The sequence below is a fragment of the Pseudophryne corroboree genome, chromosome 4 (assembly GCF_028390025.1).
Source record: "Pseudophryne corroboree isolate aPseCor3 chromosome 4, aPseCor3.hap2, whole genome shotgun sequence".
NCBI classification, from domain to species: Eukaryota; Metazoa; Chordata; class Amphibia; order Anura; family Myobatrachidae; genus Pseudophryne; species Pseudophryne corroboree.
The window spans coordinates 248283402-248305264 of NC_086447.1; the positions used below are offsets into that span (position 1 = coordinate 248283402).

The 21863-nt window shown below is 43.6% G+C and overlaps 1 protein-coding gene across 2 annotated transcripts in view; it reads left to right on the forward strand.

Moving 5' to 3' along the window:
- NYAP2 (neuronal tyrosine-phosphorylated phosphoinositide-3-kinase adaptor 2) overlaps nt 1-21863 on the forward strand; it is a 293064-nt gene that overhangs the window by 17445 nt on the left and 253756 nt on the right. For both annotated transcript variants that reach the window (XM_063916016.1, XM_063916015.1), the window contains exon 2: nt 11318-11558. In XM_063916016.1, the coding sequence (XP_063772086.1) occupies nt 11356-11558 (203 nt within the window). In that variant the 5' untranslated portion in view covers nt 11318-11355. The remainder of the gene's footprint in view (nt 1-11317; nt 11559-21863) is intronic.

Genomic DNA, 21863 nt, shown 5'->3' on the forward strand with positions numbered 1-21863 from the left:
AGCTAGATGATTTAGAACGTTGTCAAATGTCATCAGGCAGCTGATCCATTCTATATTGCAAGGAAAGGTAAAGTGCCACTACCAGGTGCCATTTTTTCATTTGAAAATATACATTTTTATTCAGTGTAAAGAATGCATACATTGACGAGAGATTATACCATGGGACTACCCATGCCAATACCTATAGGCTACATAAAAAAAATGATTCTCAAATTTTAAATGATATGATCCACTACGTATTTAGAAAACAATGCTTTTATAAATAGCATAGGTACAATATTGTTGTTGTTATTATTATTATTATTATTATTAACAAATAAATTCATTAATTATGTAATTATTCCATTAAATAAAATATTCAACAGCCTAACAACTCTTGTTAATAGTTATATTGGTGTAAAATAAAGCAGTATCCATAGTAACAAGCACATTTTGAGAATTAGCTTGTATATTTTTCCAAGAAATTAATGGTATCTGTAAAAAAGCTAGGTGACTTAGAACATATTCTACAAATGAAAATATAGCAAGTTTACAAATGTCTAGTCATTGAGGTTATCACTGAAATTATTGGAAGAAATGGAAGATCAGTAGCATTTTTATGAAATTAAGGAAATCTTTCTAAAACTGAAGTTTGAGGATCCTGAATATTTAAAGCATAGCCTCCAGCTCGCTGCTCCTGCCAGCTTTCAGGCTTGTACAATCAAATACTGTATAACAGATCAAAACTTAATTGAATTGTGACTCAATTCACAATAACAAGATTTGTCATGAAAAAGAGTTAGGATTTTGCTTCTGTATCACACGATGGTCATTAAGCATTAATGCATCACTATTATCAGGAGTATTCAAAATACTGTCATTGTTTTGCCACATTTTAAATCTCTTTGAGTCTGGTGTTCCACTTCCTTAAGGTCATCAGAACTTTGTTGTTGATTGGTGAACATCGGTCTCACAATCTGAAAACATTTTTTAATATTAGTGAATTCCTCATATGTAAAGAAGACACAGTGGGGGTAATTCCAAGTTGATCGCAGCAGGAAATTTTTTAGCAGTTGGGCAAAACCATGTGCACTGCAGGGGAGGCAGATATAACATTTGCAGAGAGAGTTAGATTTGGGTGGGTTATTTTGTTTCTGTGCAGGGTAAATACTGGCTGCTTTACTTTTACACTGCAATTTAGATTGCAGATTTAACTCACCACACCCAAATCTAACTCTCTCTGCACATGTTATATCTGCCTCCCCTGCAGTGCACATGGTTTTGCCCAACTGCTAAAAGATTTCCTGCTGTGATCAACTTGGAATTACCCCCATGGTTTTGCCCAACTGCTAAAAAATTTCCTGCTGCGATCAACTTGGAATTACCCCCAGTGTGTGTGTGTGTGTGTGTGTGTGTGTGTGTGTGTGTGTGTTCATAATTAGGTCATTTTAAAATGTTCACAACCATCTTTTAAATGTATATGCTGTATGCGTGTGTATATTAGTGATGTGCACCTGAAATTTTTCGGGTTTTGTGTTTTGGTTTTGGGTTCGGTTCCGTGGCCGTGTTTTGGGTTCGGACGCGTTTTGGCAAAACCTCACCGAATTTTTTTTTGTCAGATTCGGGTGTGTTTTGGATTCGGGTGTTTTTTTCAAAAAACCCTAAAAAACAGCTTAAATCATAGAATTTGGGGGTCATTTTGATCCCATAGTATTATTAACCTCAATAACCATAGTTTCCACTCATTTTCAGTCTATTCTGAACACCTCACACCTCACAATATTATTTTTAGTCCTAAAATTTGCACCGAGGTCGCTGGATGGCTAAGCTAAGCGACCCTAGTGGCCGACACAAACACCTGGCCCATCTAGGAGTGGCACTGCAGTGTCACGCAGGATGGCCCTTCAAAAAAATACTCCCCAAACAGCACATGACGCAAAGAAAAAAAGAGGCGCAATGAGGTAGCTGTGTGACTAAGCTAAGCGACCCTAGTGGCCGACACAAACACCTGGCCCATCTAGGAGTGGCACTGCAGTGTCACGCAGGATGGCCCTTCAAAAAAATACTCCCCAAACAGCACATGACGCAAAGAAAAAAAGAGGCACAATGAGGTAGCTGTGTGACTAAGCTGAGCGACCCTAGTGGCCGACACAAACACCTGGCCCATCTAGGAGTGGCACTGCAGTGTCACGCAGGATGGCCCTTCAAAAAAATACTCCCCAAACAGCACATGATGCAAAGAAAAAAAGAGGCGCATTGAGGTAGCTGTGTGACTAAGCTAAGCGACCCTAGTGGCCGACACAAACACCTGGCCCATCTAGGAGTGGCACTGCAGTGTCACGCAGGATGGCCCTTCCAAAAAATACTCCCCAAACAGCACATGACGCAAAGAAAAAAAGAGGCGCAATGAGGTAGCTGTGTGACTAAGCTAAGCGACCCTAGAGGCCGACACAAACACCTGGCCCATCTAGGAGTGGCACTGCAGTGTCACGCAGTATGGCCCTTCTAAATACTCCCCAAACAGCACATGACGCAAAGAAAAATGAAAGAAAAAAGAGGTGCAAGATGGAATTGTCCTTGGGCCCTCCCACCCACCCTTATGTTGTAAAAACAGGACATGCACACTTTAACGAACCCATCATTTCAGCGACAGGGACTGCCACACGACTGTAACTGAAATGACTGGTTGGTTTGGGCCCCCACCAAAAAAGAAGCAATCAATCTCTCCTTGCACAAACTGGCTCAACGGAGGCAAGATGTCCACCTCATAATCATCTTCCGATTCATCACCCCTTTCACTGTGTACATCCCCCTCCTCACAGATTATTAATTCGTCCCCACTGGAATCCACCATCTCAGGTCCCCGTGTACTTTCTGGAGGCAATTGCTGCTGGTGAATGTCTCCATGGAGGAATTGATTATAATTCATTTTAATGAACATCATCTTCTCCACATTTTCTGGAAGTAACCTCGTACGCCGATTGCTGACAAGGTGAGCGGCGGCACTAAACACTCTTTCGGAGTACACACTGGAGGGAGGGCAACTTAGGTAGAATAAAGCTAGTTTGTGCAAGGGCCTCCAAATTGCCTCTTTTTCCTGCCAGTATACGTACGGACTGTCTGACGTGCCTACTTGGATGCGGTCACTCATATAATCCTCCACCATTCTTTCAATGGTGAGAGAATCATATGCAGTGACAGTAGACGACATGTCAGTAATCGTTGGCAGGTCCTTCAGTCCGGAACAGATGTCAGCACTCGCTCCAGACTGCCCTGCATCACCGCCAGCGGGTGGGCTTGGAATTCGTAGCCTTTTCCTCGCACCCCCAGTTGCGGGAGAATGTGAAGGAGGAGATGTTGACGGGTCGCGTTCCGCTTGACTTGACAATTTTCTCACCAGCAGGTCTTTGAACCTCTGCAGACCTGTGTCTGCCGTAAAGAGAGATCCAAGGTAGGTTTTAAATCTAGGATCGAGCACGGTGGCCAAAATGTAGTGCTCTGATTTCAACAGATTGACCACACGTGAATCCTGGTTAAGCGAATGAAGGGCTCCATCCACAAGTCCCACATGCCTAGCGGAATCGCTCTGTTTTAGCTCCTCCTTCAATGCCTCCAGCTTCTTCTGCAAAAGCCTGATGAGGGGAATGACCTGACTCAGGCTGGCAGTGTCTGAACTGACTTCACGTGTGGCAAGTTCAAAAGGTTGCAGAACCTTGCACAACGTTGAAATCATTCTCCACTGCGCTTGAGACAGGTGCATTCCACCTCCTTTGCCTATATCGTGGGCAGATGTATAGGCTTGAATGGCCTTTTGCTGCTCCTCCATCCTCTGAAGCATATAGAGGGTTGAATTCCACCTCGTTACCACCTCTTGCTTCAGATGATGGCAGGGCAGGTTCAGGTGTTTTTGGTGGTGCTCCAGTCTTCTGTATGCGGTGCCTGCACGCCGAAAGTGGCCCGCAATTCTTCTGGCCACCGACAGCATCTCTTGCACGCCCCTGTCGTTTTTTAAATAATTCTGCACCACCAAATTCAAGGTATGTGCAAAACATGGGACGTGCTGGAATTTGCCCAGATGTAATGCACGCACAATATTGCTGGCGTTGTCCGATGCCACAAATCCCCAGGAGAGTCCAATTGGGGTAAGCCATTCTGCGATGATCTTCAGCTGTGTGCGTATTCTGGAAAGCGGTGATACAAAGCGTAGCCTGCCTAGGAACGAGTTGGCGTTTGCGAAATGCTGCTACTGGTGCCGCCGCTGCTGTTCTTGCAGCGGGAGGCAATACATCTACCCAGTGGGCTGTCACAGTCATGTAGTCCTGAGTCTGCCCTGCTCCACTTGTCCACATGTCCGTGGTTAAGTGGACATTGGGTACAACTGCATTTTTTAGGACACTGGTGAGTCTTTTTCTGACGTCCGTGTACATTCTCGGTATCGCCTGCCTAGAGAAGTGGAACCTAGATGGTATTTGGTAACGGGGGCACACTACCTCAAGCAATTGTCTAGTTCCCCGTGAACTAACGGCGGATACTGGACGCACGTCTTACACCAACATAGTTGTCAAGGCCTGAGTTATCCGCTTTGCAACAGGATGACTGCTGTGATATTTAATCTTCCTCGCAAAGGACTGTTGGACAGTCAATTGCTTACTGGAAGTAGTACAAGTGGTCTTCCGACTTCCCCTCTGGGATGACGATCGACTCCCAGCAGCAACAACAGCAGCGCCAGCAGCAGTAGGCGTTACACTCAAGGATGCATCGGAGGAATCCCAGGCAGGAGAGGACTCGTCAGACTTGCCAGTGACATGGCCTGCAGGACTATTGGCTTTCCTGGGTAAGGAGGAAATTGACACTGAGGGAGTTGGTGGTGTGGTTTGCGCGAGCTTGGTTACAAGAGGAAGGGATTTACTGGTCAGTGGACTGCTTCCGCTGTCGCCCAAAGTTTTTGAACTTGTCACTGACTTATTATGAATGCGCTGCAGGTGACGTATAAGGGAGGATGTTCCGAGGTGGTTAACGTCCTTACCCCTACTTATTACAGCTTGACAAAGGCAACACACGGCTTGACACCAGTTGTCCGCATTTCTGTTGAAATAATCCCACATTGAAGAGCTGATTTTTTTTTGTATTTTGACCAGGCATGTCAATGGCCATAGTCCTCCCACGGACAACAGGTGTCTCCCCGGGTGCCTGACTTAAACAAACCACTTCACCATCAGAATCCTCCTTGTCAATTTCCTCCCCAGCGCCAGCAACACCCATATCCTCATCCTGGTGTACTTCAACACTGACATCTTCAATTTGACTATCAGGAACTGGACTGCGGGTGCTCCTTCCAGCACTTGCAGGGGGCGTGCAAATGGTGGAAGGCGCAAGCTCTTCCCGTCCAGTGTTGAGAAGGTCAGGCATCGCAACCGACACAATTGGACTCTCCTTTGGGATTTGGGATTTCGAAGAACGCACAGTTCTTTGCTGTGCTTTTGCCAGCTTAAGTCTTTTCTTTTTTCTAGCGAGAGGATGAGTGCTTCCATCCTCATGTGAAGCTGAACCACTAGCCATGAACATAGGCCAGGGCCTCAGCCGTTCCTTGCCACTCCGTGTCGTAAATGGCATATTGGCAAGTTTAAGCTTCTCCTCAGACGCTTTTAATTTAGATTTTTTGGTCATTTTACTGATCTTTTGTGTTTTGGATTTTACATGCTCTGTACTATGACATTGGGCATCAGCCTTGGCAGACGACGTTGATGGCATTTCATCGTCTCGGCCATGACTAGTGGCAGCAGCTTCAGCACGAGGTGGAAGTGGATCTTGATCTTTCCCTATTTTTTTAACCTCCACATTTTTGTTCTCCATATTTTAATGCGCACAACTAAAAGCCACCACAGGTATACAATGTAGATGGATGGATAGTACAGTATTATATTACTTATGGAGGACGACTGACGACACAGAGGTAGGTACAGCTGTGGCCTACCGTACTGCTATATATATATATAATATACTGTATAATATAATAACGGACCTGGTGGACACTGTCAGCAGACTGCTAAACTAGTATAAAGAAAAAAAAAAGCCACCACAGGTATACAATGTAGATGGATGGATAGTGTAGTATTATATTACTTATGGACGACGAGTGCACTGACGACACAGAGGTAGGTACAGCCGTGGCCTACCGTACTGCTATATATATAATATACTGTATAATAATAACGGACCTGGTGGACACTGTCAGCAGACTGCTAAACTAGTATGAAGAAAAAAAAAGCCACCACAGGTATACAATGTAGATGGATGGATAGTATAGTATTATATTACTTATGGACGACGAGTGCACTGACGACACAGAGGTAGGTACAGCCGTGGCCTACCGTACTGCTATATATATATATATATAATATACTGTATAATAATAACGGACCTGGTGGACACTGTCAGCAGACTGCTAAACTAGTATGAAGAAAAAAAAAGCCACCACAGGTATACAATGTAGATGGATGGATAGTATAGTATTATATTACTTATGGACGACGAGTGCACTGACGACACAGAGGTAGGTACAGCCGTGGCCTACCGTACTGCTATATATATATATATATATATAATATACTGTATAATAATAACGGACCTGGTGGACACTGTCAGCAGACTGCTAAACTAGTATGAAGAAAAAAAAAAGCCACCACAGGTATACAATGTAGATGGATGGATATAGTATTATATTACTTATGGACGACGAGTGCACTGACGACACAGAGGTAGGTACAGCCGTGGCCTACCGTACTGCTAATAGATATAATAAATATACTGTATAATAATAACGGACCTGGTGGACACTGTCAGCAGACTGCTAAACTAGTATGAAGAAAAAAAAAGCCACCACAGGAGTGTTTTTCAGGCAGACAAACGTATACTGGACTGGTGGTCACTGTCAGCAAAACTGTGCACTGTACTCCTGCTATAACTGCTCCCCAGTCCCCACAATTAGGCAGTGTGAGCACTGAGCAGTGCACTCAGCACAGATATATCATGCAGCAGTGCAGCACACTGAGTGAGCACAGATATGGTGGAGCGTTTTTTTCAGGCAGAGAAACAAAGGATTAAACTCACTGGTGGTATAATTAAAACCCTGCACTGTACTCCAACAGCTGCTCCCCGTCCCCAATCCTCCCCACAATTATAAGTCACTCAGTCTATTTACTCTTTTCTTCTACTATAACGGAGAGGACGCCAGCCACGTCCTCTCCCTATCAATCTCAATGCACGTGTGAAAATGGCGGCGACGCGCGGCTCCTTATATAGAATCCGAATCTCGCGAGAATCCGACAGCGGGATGATGACGTTCGGGCGCGCTCGGGTTAACCGAGCAAGGCGGGAGGATCCGAGTCGCTCGGACCCGTGAAAAAAAAGGTGAAGTTCGGGCGGGTTCGGATCCCGAGGATCCGAACCCGCTCATCACTAGTGTATATACAATATATATATATATATATATATATATATTATTTTTTGTTTAAAGATTAGAAAATCCATTTTAATAGAAAATGACAGTCTCTGTGTTACCTCACATGTTGGTGCAATTTCTTAAAGATCATATCTGTTTCTGCTTCCTTTTTTCGATTTTTTCGTCTATGGATTGATTGGTAGGGATTCCTGTAGAAACAGATCAAGTGGCAAGACCTGTAGATGTTTCAATGCCACTAGAATCTCATGTTAACACTGCACTCCCTGGTGCTAAAAATCCAGCTGTGTTTTGTATGGGAGAACAAGCTCTTCTATACTTTATTAGTGGTCTTTAAATTAAATACAACATGTGAACAAATGGCTAAGAGCCAAAGCTATAGACACTTCCCTTTAGAATCTTTTAATTTATATCTTCTTTTTGTACTCCTTCATTTTAGAGATTTAAGTGACTGAATCTACTTCTGTCTGAGCCCTTGCTGCAGATAACGTTTCAGAGGTCAAGTTGTCTCTTAATCTAATTTCACTAGTTTCCGCTTCCACTATAGCTGTGAGCATAAGTTGTATGAACATTTGTATAAAACACTGCACCATCTATGGCAAAATTCTGTTATTTTTGCCAATGTAAGGTTTATTTTTTATATATATTATTTATATATACTTTAGCATTCACTATTAAACAAATGATTAAAGAGTTTAGAAAATACATTGCAAAACATAAATAGAGGGAGAGAACATATCCAGTTGATCATGTATTTAAATTTAATATCTTATCTTACTATTAATCAGAATTTGTCCATGTAGAAGATTCCAGCACCTATCCTGTTGGGTCTTAATTTTGTATAGATTCTGCAGGCTCAGGGGTTTCTTGACTTCTTTTAATCGTCTTCCTCTTCTTTTCCCAACATTTAATTCTTCCCAATAGATGGACACTACCAAGACATGACGAGCCATGTCTTATATTTATTTATCTATTAGCAGTTTCTTATATAGCGCAGCATATTCCGTTGCACTTTATAGTCACCTTCTCAGCCAGCGGGCATTGCTACTGTACAGCACCAGTATGATCTAATGTAAGAAGGTAGACAGAGAAAAAGCAGACACAACTGCTACGTTATATATGATGGATATGAAAACGGCTAAACTTAGTGGTCATGTTTTCTATCGGCATTGGTTTCATTAAAAATATATTTTATTTACTTACTTGTGTTATTATTTAATAAACTGCTATCACTTGTGAATGATGGAAAAAATAGATGATGACGATGATCTGTGGCCATTGTCGGACTGGGGTATGAAGGGTCCACCTGGGGAACACAGTGGTAGGGGCCCATATTTAGGGGTGTGGCCAGTCTCCAGAGAGGGTGTGGCCAGCCAGATAATGTAGTAAATTAAAAACAGCAATGCACTGTAGACAATTAACCATAGTCCTGTGCAGTATTAGGTAACATATGTATAATGTATAATTCAAGAACATAGTCTGGAACCTGATCCCTAAAACAGGAGATGGGGGCCCATTGGTTTCCCCTGTCTCCCTGTGGGCCAGTCCAACCCTGTCTGTGGCTATGTGTTGCTGTTGTGGCAGGTAGGGGATTACATGAATCCTGCCGTCTGGATCCGAATTAATGTGTAACAAAGCTGTCACACTGCCATTCCTACCATTGCACTGACTTTTTGCATTGCAAAGCAATGTGCAGCCTTTACAGGACATGGTGCATCTTTGTGACATTTAGGGATATATTCAATTACAATTGAAACTGCTGTCTTGTTGGAAAGACGGCAGTTTTTGACTTTTTTAGGTCGGACGGGGTTCCGACCTATTCAATATACCCCATATTTTTCGACTTGTCGGAAAGCATGTGGATTTGTTGGAATAGCTGCCGATCCACGTGCTTCTGTCGGAAACGGGGCCAAATTCGTCAGCTATTGGCCCCGTTTCTGACAATCTCAATCCGACTTTAAAAAAGTTGTATTGAGATGAGAAGGGGGAGTGGGGCGGCAGGTTATAGGGGCGGCAAGGCACAGGTACCTGTATATTGCAGGGCATCCCCCCGGCCAGGCTTCTCTCTCTCCCGGCAGGGCAGGTACTTGACGGGCGTCCCTCTCTCTCCCGGCAGCTCAGGTACTTGACGGGCGTCCTCCTTTTGGCCAAGCTCCTCTCTGATGCAGCGCTCCCTGGCTGGCACTGACAGCAGCAGCAGAACGGGGTACCGGAAACGGACAAATCTGACAATCAGATTTGGCCGTTCATTGAACAGGTCCTGTCGGATCCTTTCCAACAAATGCATGTCGGAATGGATCCGACTTTAATTGAATATACCCCTTAGAGTGTGAAAGGCAACGTTATGGTTCTAAATGTCAAAATCCAGCACTTTCTCCTACTTTCTGATCTAAATGAATCCTGTAGAAAAAATACCCAGATATCAATGGGGTCACTGTCAAACACCCAATAAAGCAATTGTGTGTAAATGTGAAAAATAAAATCATATTTCATATATGAATTGTCATATAAAAGATTAACAAAGCCCATTTAATTTATCCAGAAAACTATTAAAGCAATACTTGAAAGGCTTTTCCCAATGTAGTGGGTATAAACAGTCTAGTGAATACACTTATCTTAAATTGTTTGTGTACCATATGTTGTACCCACTTAAAGAACTACACCACAAGGATTATAGGCTGGTTGGTATTTTGCTAAATTAAGTAAGTGTGGGGGTGGTGTATCAGTGAGTGTATAAACACATTGTAAATGACTACACAGTACAATATGTGTTGCCAGTATGAATGTTGGCAATCTGTAATATCCACCCAGTTGTTCATATAAAATGTTATTCCTTTTGTACTGAGCAGAACTGACAGTGAACCGTGTGATACATTGTGCATTTACTTGACTACACATTTTGAATTGTTGTAATCCATGTTCTTATACCTCTTGCTGTTACAGATGTTAATATTTGCAGTACAATTACATTTGCCTTGCTAGTATATTTTGTATGAACGTAGTTGTGTGTTCTATGATGAAAGATACTAATGTAAAACTAATTAAATGTAAAATAATTTATAAAAATATTAAGCATCTTCAATTGGTCAGTACTGAAGAAGCTTTCAGCTTTATTGTTTACTGAAAAATGGAACACTGTGATACTGCATAACCATGGCAGAGTCTGAGACACATTGCGCTTATGCATACCCCCAACATGCAAAATCAGAACATTATAAGCCCCACTCCCAAGCCTCGCAAACCATGCACTTTCACAAATCGGTGCTGTCCCCACAAATTGGACTGAGAAAAATGAATGCTCTGCTTATATGGGAAGGAGATAGTTTCCCTGAGGCTGATGCTGAATCTTACGGATTTATGTTCAAACATAAATTGCGAGGTTGTGTATACAGTGCATGCGCAGATTTTTGCATCTTTGCTTACGTCCATCCTATTCTACGTGGGACACAGCCTGGCCAGATCTGTCATTGCGTGGCATAGGACATTTGGGAGGTGAACCTGGCGAGTCATGCGTCCAGGGCAGGGATGCCTGTTTCAGACATAACTCTGGCACCTAGCATGGGGTTGGTGCATGTGAAAATACTGATGATGCCAGTTGCGGAGGCCAGCGTAAAATGGGCATCACTGGTTTCTCTCTTGCATGAACCCCTGCACTAGCCCTACAGATCCTCTCTCTGTGCCCTTTTGTGTGACCCATAGATCTAGAGAATGCTCTATGTAAAGCAACTGTTACGAGTGAATATTGTACAATGTTGTTGCTACAGACTCGAATGATGGAAACCCAGCCCTGGATATACATATCACATAGATTTCAAAGACATAGGATGCTTTGAAGCTTTACCAGTCTGATAATTGACATAATGTTTGATTATCCTACAGGGCAACTTACCTGCTTTGAGATTATCTCCTGCAAGATCATGAGTACAAATCAAGAGGACGATACTCTGGGCACATTTCTGCAATATATTGAAGATATGGGGCTTAAGGCCTACGATGGTTTGGTAATTCAAAACGCATCAGACATTGCTCGAGAAAATGATCGTTTGAGGAATGAAACGAATCTGGCTTACTTGAAAGAAAAAAATGAAAAACGTCGGAAGCAAGAGGACGTTATTAAGCGGTAAATATAACTGCATTCTTGCATTTTGCATGTTTCTGTTTAGCCTTAAAAACATACTTGCTATAAGTTGCTTGCTGCTGTGGTTCAAAATGGATTGTTGCGCAATAGGTTGGGTACGGGATGCTGACGGTCAAAATACCGACCACGGCATCCAGATACATTTTCCTAAGTATTGTAAACCTTACTCTTACCCTCCCCCTAACCCACCCTTCCCACAGCCTAATTCTAACCCAACCCTCCTGCAGTCTAACCCACCCCTTGTGCAGTCTAACCCACCACTCCTGTAGACTAACCCTAATCATCCCTTCACGTAGCCTAACCCTAACCCTCCTGTCCCGCATCCTAACACTGTCCCTCCACACCCGCAGCCTAACCCTAATAACAGACGGGATGCCGCTGTTGGTATTGTGGCCGTCGGTATACTGACTGGTGGGATGCTCACTAAAATAAAAAAATAAAAAATGACACTGCAAAAATACATATTGTGCACAGTTGTACTTCCCTTTACCCTGACTTATTAGAACAAGCCTGGGTATCCAGCCAGTAGACATGTCTGAAATGTTCAAAACTGTTCCATAAACTATTCAACTTGCTCCACATTAGATATTTTACCATTGGGATTTGCCCCTAAGTGTTTTTTAGTTTTACCCCCAACAACAACAACACACAGCAACATGAATTGAGCATCATTGCCCCAGCTCTAGACAAAGACTATAACTTCAGCTAAATGTGAATTTGCACATTTAGAGTGGGATGTGCGGCGGCAGCAAAATCAGAATATTGTATCGCTAGATCTTTGCACCTGTATAAATTAGACTATTCAATTTAATTTCAATTCAATTCAAAACAATGGAATTTCACCACAAATTTGCTCACTTTTACTAGCAAGCTGTGGTCACACTATAACTTGAAGCTTTTCTCAGTGCTGAAATACATGTAACTGTAGACTGTAAACTTGAACTTTTTTAAGGTTTTCACTAGAGATGAGCGCCTGAAATTTTTCGGGTTTTGTGTTTTGGTTTTGGGTTCGGTTCCGCGGCCGTGTTTTGGGTTCGAACGCGTTTTGGCAAAACCTCACCGAATTTTTTTTGTCGGATTCGGGTGTGTTTTGGATTCGGGTGTTTTTTTCAAAAAACACTAAAAAACAGCTTAAATCATAGAATTTGGGGGTCATTTTGATCCCAAAGTATTATTAACCTCAAAAACCATAATTTACACTCATTTTCAGTCTATTCTGAATACCTCACACCTCACAATATTATTTTTAGTCCTAAAATTTGCACCGAGGTCGCTGTGTGAGTAAGATAAGCGACCCTAGTGGCCGACACAAACACCGGGCCCATCTAGGAGTGGCACTGCAGTGTCACGCAGGATGTCCCTTCCAAAAAACCCTCCCCAAACAGCACATGACGCAAAGAAAAAAAGAGGCGCAATGAGGTAGCTGTGTGAGTAAGATTAGCGACCCTAGTGGCCGACACAAACACCGGGCCCATCTAGGAGTGGCACTGCAGTGTCACGCAGGATGGCCCTTCCAAAAAACCCTCCCCAAACAGCACATGACGCAAATAAAAAAAGAGGCGCAATGAGGTAGCTGTGTGAGTAAGATTAGCGACCCTAGTGGCCGACACAAACACCGGGCCCATCTAGGAGTGGCACTGCAGTGTCACGCAGGATGTCCCTTCCAAAAAACCCTCCCCAAACAGCACATGACGCAAAGAAAAAAAGAGGCGCAATGAGGTAGCTGACTGTGTGAGTAAGATTAGCGACCCTAGTGGCCGACACAAACACCGGGCCCATCTAGGAGTGGCACTGCAGTGTCACGCAGGATGTCCCTTCCAAAAAACCCTCCCCAATCAGCACATGATGCAAAGAAAAAGAAAAGAAAAAAGAGGTGCAAGATGGAATTGTCCTTGGGCCCTCCCACCCACCCTTATGTTGTATAAACAAAACAGGACATGCACACTTTAACCAACCCATCATTTCAGTGACAGGGTCTGCCACACGACTGTGACTGATATGACGGGTTGGTTTGGACCCCCCCCAAAAAAGAAGCAATTAATCTCTCCTTGCACAAACTGGCTCTACAGAGGCAAGATGTCCACCTCATCTTCACCCTCCGATATATCACCGTGTACATCCCCCTCCTCACAGATTATCAATTCGTCCCCACTGGAATCCACCATCTCAGCTCCCTGTGTACTTTGTGGAGGCAATTGCTGCTGGTCAATGTCTCCGCGGAGGAATTGATTATAATTCATTTTAATGAACATCATCTTCTCCACATTTTCTGGATGTAACCTCGTACGCCGATTGCTGACAAGGTGAGCGGCGGCACTAAACACTCTTTCGGAGTACACACTTGTGGGAGGGCAACTTAGGTAGAATAAAGCCAGTTTGTGCAAGGGCCTCCAAATTGCCTCTTTTTCCTGCCAGTATAAGTACGGACTGTGTGACGTGCCTACTTGGATGCGGTCACTCATATAATCCTCCACCATTCTATCAATGTTGAGAGAATCATATGCAGTGACAGTAGACGACATGTCCGTAATCGTTGTCAGGTCCTTCAGTCCGGACCAGATGTCAGCATCAGCAGTCGCTCCAGACTGCCCTGCATCACCGCCAGCGGGTGGGCTCGGAATTCTGAGCCTTTTCCTCGCACCCCCAGTTGCGGGAGAATGTGAAGGAGGAGATGTTGACAGGTCGCGTTCCGCTTGACTTGACAATTTTGTCACCAGCAGGTCGTTGCACCCCAGCAGACTTGTGTCTGCCGGAAAGAGAGATCCAAGGTAGGCTTTAAATCTAGGATCGAGCACGGTGGCCAAAATGTAGTGCTCTGATTTCAACAGATTGACCACCCGTGAATCCTTGTTAAGCGAATTAAGGGCTGCATCCACAAGTCCCACATGCCTAGCGGAATCGCTCCCTTTTAGCTCCTTCTTCAATGCCTCCAGCTTCTTCTGCAAAAGCCTGATGAGGGGAATGACCTGACTCAGGCTGGCAGTGTCTGAACTGACTTCACGTGTGGCAAGTTCAAAGGGCATCAGAACCTTGCACAACGTTGAAATCATTCTCCACTGCACTTGAGACAGGTGCATTCCACCTCCTATATCGTGCTCAATTGTATAGGCTTGAATGGCCTTTTGCTGCTCCTCCAACCTCTGAAGCATATAGAGGGTTGAATTCCACCTCGTTACCACTTCTTGCTTCAGATGATGGCAGGGCAGGTTCAGTAGTTTTTGGTGGTGCTCCAGTCTTCTGTACGTGGTGCCTGTACGCCGAAAGTGTCCCGCAATTTTTCTGGCCACCGACAGCATCTCTTGCACGCCCCTGTCGTTTTTTAAAAAATTCTGCACCACCAAATTCAAGGTATGTGCAAAACATGGGACGTGCTGGAATTTGCCCATATTTAATGCACACACAATATTGCTGGCGTTGTCCGATGCCACAAATCCACAGGAGAGTCCAATTGGGGTAAGCCATTCCGCGATGATCTTCCTCAGTTGCCGTAAGAGGTTTTCAGCTGTGTGCGTATTCTGGAAACCGGTGATACAAAGCGTAGCCTGCCTAGGAAAGAGTTGGCGTTTGCGAGATGCTGCTACTGGTGCCGCCGCTGCTGTTCTTGCGGCGGGAGTCCATACATCTACCCAGTGGGCTGTCACAGTCATATAGTCCTGACCCTGCCCTGCTCCACTTGTCCACATGTCCGTGGTTAAGTGGACATTGGGTACAGCTGCATTTTTTAGGACACTGGTGACTCTTTTTCTGAGGTCTGTGTACATTTTCGGTATCGCCTGCCTAGAGAAATGGAACCTAGATGGTATTTGGTACCGGGGACACAGTACCTCCAACAAGTCTCTAGTTGGCTCTGCAGTAATGATGGATACCGGAACCACGTTTCTCACCACCCAGGATGCCAAGGCCTCAGTTATCCGCTTTGCAGTAGGATGACTGCTGTGATATTTCATCTTCCTCGCAAAGGACTGTTGAACAGTCAATTGCTTACTGGAAGTAGTACAAGTGGGCTTACGACTTCCCCTCTGGGATGACCATCGACTCCCAGCGGCAACAACAGCAGCGCCAGCAGCAGTAGGCGTTACACGCAAGGATGCATCGGAGGAATCCCAGGCAGGAGAGGACTCGTCAGAATTGCCAGTGACATGGCCTGCAGGACTATTGTCATTCCTGGGGAAGGAGGAAATTGACACTGAGGGAGTTGGTGGGGTGGTTTGCGTGAGCTTGGTTACAAGAGGAAGGGATTTACTGGTCAGTGGACTGCTTCCGCTGTCACCCAAAGTTTTTGAACTTGTCACTGACTTATTATGAATGCGCTGCAGGTGACGTATAAGGGAGGATGTTCCGAGGTGGTTAACGTCCTTACCCCTACTTATTACAGCTTGACAAAGGGAACACACGGCTTGACACCTGTTGTCCGCATTTCTGGTGAAATACCTCCACACCGAAGAGCTGATTTTTTTGGTATTTTCACCTGGCATGTCAACGGCCATATTCCTCCCACGGACAACAGGTGTCTCCCCGGGTGCCTGACTTAAACAAACCACCTCACCATCAGAATCCTCCTGGTCAATTTCCTCCCCAGCGCCAGCAACACCCATATCCTCCTCATCCTGGTGTACTTCAACACTGACATCTTCAATCTGACTATCAGGAACTGGACTGCGGGTGCTCCTTCCAGCACTTGCAGGGGGCGTGCAAATGGTGGAAGGCGCATGCTCTTCACGTCCAGTGTTGGGAAGGTCAGGCATCGCAACCGACACAATTGGACTCTCCTTGTGGATTTGGGATTTCGAAGAATGCACAGTTCTTTGCTGTGCTGCTTTTGCCAGCTTGAGTCTTTTCATTTTTCTAGCGAGAGGCTGAGTGCTTCCATCCTCATGTGAAGCTGAACCACTAGCCATGAACATAGGCCAGGGCCTCAGCCGTTCCTTGCCACTCCGTGTGGTAAATGGCATATTGGCAAGTTTACGCTTCTCCTCCGACAATTTTATTTTAGGTTTTGGAGTCCTTTTTTTACTGATATTTGGTGTTTTGGATTTGACATGCTCTGTACTATGACATTGGGCATCGGCCTTGGCAGACGACGTTGCTGGCATTTCATCGTCTCGGCCATGACTAGTGGCAGCAGCTTCAGCACGAGGTGGAAGTGGATCTTGATCTTTCCCTAATTTTGGAACCTCAACATTTTTGTTCTCCATATTTTAATAGGCACAACTAAAAGGCACCTCAGGTAAACAATGGAGATGGATGGATTGGATACTAGTATACAATTATGGACGGGCTGCCGAGTGCCGACACAGAGGTAGCCACAGCCGTGAACTACCGCACTGTACTGTGTCTGCTGCTAATATATAGACTGGTTGATAAAGAGATAGTATACTCGTAACTAGTATGTATGTATAAAGAAAGAAAAAAAAACCACGGTTAGGTGGTATATACAATTATGGACGGGCTGCCGAGTGCCGACACAGAGGTAGCCACAGCCGTGAACTACCGCACTGTACTGTGTCTGCTGCTAATATATAGACTGGTTGATAAAGAGATAGTATACTCGTAACTAGTATGTATGTATAAAGAAAGAAAAAAAAACCACGGTTAGGTGGTATATACAATTATGGACGGGCTGCCGAGTGCCGACACAGAGGTAGCCACAGCCGTGAACTACCGCACTGTACTGTGTCTGCTGCTAATATAGACTGGTTGATAAAGAGATAGTATACTCGTAACTAGTATGTATGTATAAAGAAAGAAAAAAAAACCACGGTTAGGTGGTATATACAATTATGGACGGGCTGCCGAGTGCCGACACAGAGGTAGCCACAGCCGTGAACTACCGCACTGTACTGTGTCTGCTGCTAATATATAGACTGGTTGATAAAGAGATAGTATACTCGTAACTAGTATGTATGTATAAAGAAAGAAAAAAAAACCACGGTTAGGTGGTATATACAATTATGGACGGGCTGCCGAGTGCCGACACAGAGGTAGCCACAGCCGTGAACTACCACACTGTACTGTGTCTGCTGCTAATATAGACTGGTTGATAAAGAGATAGTATACTCGTAACTAGTATGTATGTATAAAGAAAGAAAAAAAAACCACGGTTAGGTGGTATATACAATTATGGACGGGCTGCCGAGTGCCGACACAGAGGTAGCCACAGCCGTGAACTACCGCACTGTACTGTGTCTGCTGCTAATATATAGACTGGTTGATAAAGAGATAGTATACTCGTAACTAGTATGTATGTATAAAGAAAGAAAAAAAAAACACGGTTAGGTGGTATATACAATTATGGACGGGCTGCCGAGTGCCGACACAGAGGTAGCCACAGCCGTGAACTACCGCACTGTACTGTGTCTGCTGCTAATATAGACTGGTTGATAAAGAGATAGTATACTCGTAACTAGTATGTATGTATAAAGAAAGAAAAAAAAACCACGGTTAGGTGGTATATACAATTATGGACGGGCTGCCGAGTGCCGACACAGAGGTAGCCACAGCCGTGAACTACCGCACTGTACTGTGTCTGCTGCTAATATAGACTGGTTGATAAAGAGATAGTATACTACTAATATTATATATACTGGTGGTCAGGTCACTGGTCACTAGTCACACTGGCAGTGGCACTCCTGCAGCAAAAGTGTGCACTGTTTAATTTTAATATAATATTATGTACTCCTGGCTCCTGCTATAACCTATAACTGGCACTGCAGTAGTGCTCCCCAGTCTCCCCCACAATTATAAGCTGTGTGAGCTGAGCAGTCAGACAGATATATAATATATATAGATGATGCAGCACACTGGCCTGAGCCTGAGCAGTGCACACAGATATGGTATGTGACTGACTGAGTCACTGTGTGTATCGCTTTTTTCAGGCAGAGAACGGATATATTAAATAAACTGCACTGTGTGTCTGGTGGTCACTCACTATATAATATATTATGTACTCCTGGCTCCTGCTATAACCTATAACTGGCACTGCAGTAGTGCTCCCCAGTCTCCCCCACAATTATAAGCTGTGTGAGCTGAGCAGTCAGACAGATATATATAATATTATATATAGATAATAGATGATGCAGCACACTGGCCTGAGCCTGAGCAGTGCACACAGATATGGCATGTGACTGAGTCACTGTGTGCTGTGTATCGCTTTTTTCAGGCAGAGAACGGATTATAAAGTAAACTGCACTGTCCTCACTAGTAAACTCTCTCCACTCAGTCTCTACACTTCTACAGTAACAGTACTCCTCCTAGTCAGCTCCAGTAAATCTCTCTCAGTCTCTTATAATCTAAATGGAGAGGACGCCAGCCACGTCCTCTCCCTATCAATCTCAATGCACGTGTGAAAATGGCGGCGACGCGCGGCTCCTTATATAGAATCCGAGTCTCGCGATAGAATCCGAGCCTCGCGAGAATCCGACAGCGTCATGATGACGTTCGGGCGCGCTCGGGTTAACCGAGCAAGGCGGGAAGATCCGAGTCGCTCGGACCCGTGAAAAAAAACATGAAGTTCTGGCGGGTTCGGATTCAGAGAAACCGAACCCGCTCATCTCTAGTTTTCACCCATAAAACATAAAAGTAATATTTACAAACGGCAGATATATAATAAGTGAATATGGATTTATGAATAATGATCAACTGGACTGTCTAAAATAACATCCATAGCCAGTTATAAAGATTTCAATTTAGTTTGCAAAAAGAGGTGTTACTGGTATATACTAATGCACAGAATATACTTATACACAAATTAACATTTTAAACCAATATAGAGTAGTAAAAGAATATCCCTAGGAAAATGTGGAAATTAAATATTTACATTCTTGTATTGTATATTTTAAACTGATTTTTTTCATGCACCAAAAAATATCTAGGCCGTAGTAATTGTGTGGACAACTACAGATGTGTCCTCTTACATCTTTCCTCCGTGCGCTACAAGTCACGTTACACATAACACGTGAGTGCCATGTGACTCCGGTAGCTAAATAATCTATTCTGCGTTTATTTCCACAAAAAATGCATCTTAGACGCAAAGTAATGTAATAAGACGCACGAGCAGCTTCCGCTGATTAAAATTATTTTTTGCGCGAAAAAACGCAAAATAAAAAGATGCTCAGCGCTACCGAGTCCTGCCACGATATGATGCGACTTCAGGCCTGTTTAGCATGATTGCAGCAAGGATGTAAGAGGACATGTGTAGTAAATAGATTTAGTCCACTTCTACTTTTTAAATCTTTATATAATTTGGTTTAGGTTTTCCACTTATAAATAGCATGTGATGCATTCTCATTTTTATAGTCTCACATGAAAGTTGTGCGCTTTTCATTTTAACAAGGCAAAATTGGCTTTGTCATTGCCCAGTTTGGACATAAAACTGTGTAAAATTAAGTACACAGGGTTCTGTTTTCCTTGTATGTTTGTGTTAAAGAATCTTTGCTAATGTTATGCACTTGTGTCTGTGTGTAAGGGTATAAGTCCTTTTATATATGTGCACAGACACCATTGCATACTCCCTATTGACCAGAAACCATGGCAGCAACACTTCAGAGATCCCAGATTGCTCAAATGGATTGCAGTTGTACAAGGCGCCCTTTCTCTCAATTACCATACACAAGCAAATGTAGTTTTAGGATGACTGGATTAACTTCCAGAAATAATATGTTTTAATAAAGCTACACACCAATGGGTAAAATGGTAATCTTTAAGGGACATGTTTACCAATTATCAGGACTTGATAATCCTAATCTCTTAATGTCACATATCACAGCACAAAGAAATTACATTTCTTTGAATGTATCAAAAAATCATTCAGGAGCAAGGTTTCCAGTAGGAGCCCATGCAATGTGTCCCTGCAGTGTGTAAGGGCCACACTTTTGTACATTCATGATCATTAGACCACACCTGCTAGCAGATAGTTCCAGGAAAATATGGCATAATGTAGCCCATAGGCTATATTGCCTTACGCCATCCAATGGGGCCAACTTTTGGAATGCTTGGTAAAGTAAAATATTTTAGCAGCCCCCTTTGGAATTGATGGGGGCTGCTTTCTTCAGTATCTGCTGCCCCATTACATGCATTTAGGTGATGCCTTAAATTTGCATATATCCCACAATTTGTTTATAAATACGCCCCTTTGTGTTCATCAGAGCTGCTTTGTTTATCAAAGGGAATAACTAAAAGAGTTGCACAACATTTCTAGGGACAGATGCTTAGTCAGGTACAGAATAGGGGTTGGTTCCCCTGAGAAATAATGCACTACTTTGTGTTACTACCATCAGGGGTGGCGGGAGAGTGGGTAGTGAAAACTGGGCCTGGGCTTGTTGGAGCGGCCTAGTAGGAGCACAGGTCAGCTGCTGAGGTGGACAAATATCCCAGTTTGCAGCACGCAGCGCCGTATAGTATTTTTTGGAGGTGGCCCTGGCTATTTTTGTTCTTTCTCCTGTATGATACTATAGGGTCAGGGTTGATGGAAGCATCATTGTATTACTTTCCCAGTGAATTTAGCTGCAATATTTATCAAACATTGGCATGTTACTCAATTAACAGTGGTGTTTGTGGCTTACTTTGTACTGTATTACCTACAGACTGACAAAAGATTTAGGCGGATGTGCCTTAAATTAGAGGTGATGAGGGACTACAGATCTCAGCCAGGTGGCCAGGCATGCTGGGGCTTGTAGTTCAACAAAGGCTGGATGCTGCAGAGATTCCCAAACTTGCACTAAAGGCAAAAACCCTTATAATGATGAGTATTGCACAACTACGTACCGGGGCACAAGCGTCCTTTGCTGCTGTAAAGCCATTGGTTTCTGCATTGTTTCTGTGTGCCAGTTCTTCATATGCCTGCTCTATGTCCTAAGGCTCACTGTGAGAGAAATATCCTGATGCTGCTCTTAGCAATTAGTGAACAATTGTTGCATGACAAACTCTCCTTAAATGCTGACTGACTTTCCTTTCAACTTGTTTTGCATTTATTGAATATTGAATTATACCAAGGACAGTCCTCATAGGAGTACGGAGAGAAATCTTCTCTTCTTAGTCTTTGTTCTTTCAGTAATATCCAGGATAAATTATATCTCTGCTCCCTTTTGTTTCATTAGCAGTGTTTCTATTCCCTGTTAGTAACCCATGGGGGGGTTTAGTGTTTTTTTTTCCTGCCAATTTCTACATGTGATGTATTTAAAAATTATTTTGTATCAACATTTAATAATAGTATGTTGAGACAATGGCATTTGTAATATTACAATCAAGGGCAGGATGTACTAAGTGACATTGCCGCCAATCGTCGCGATG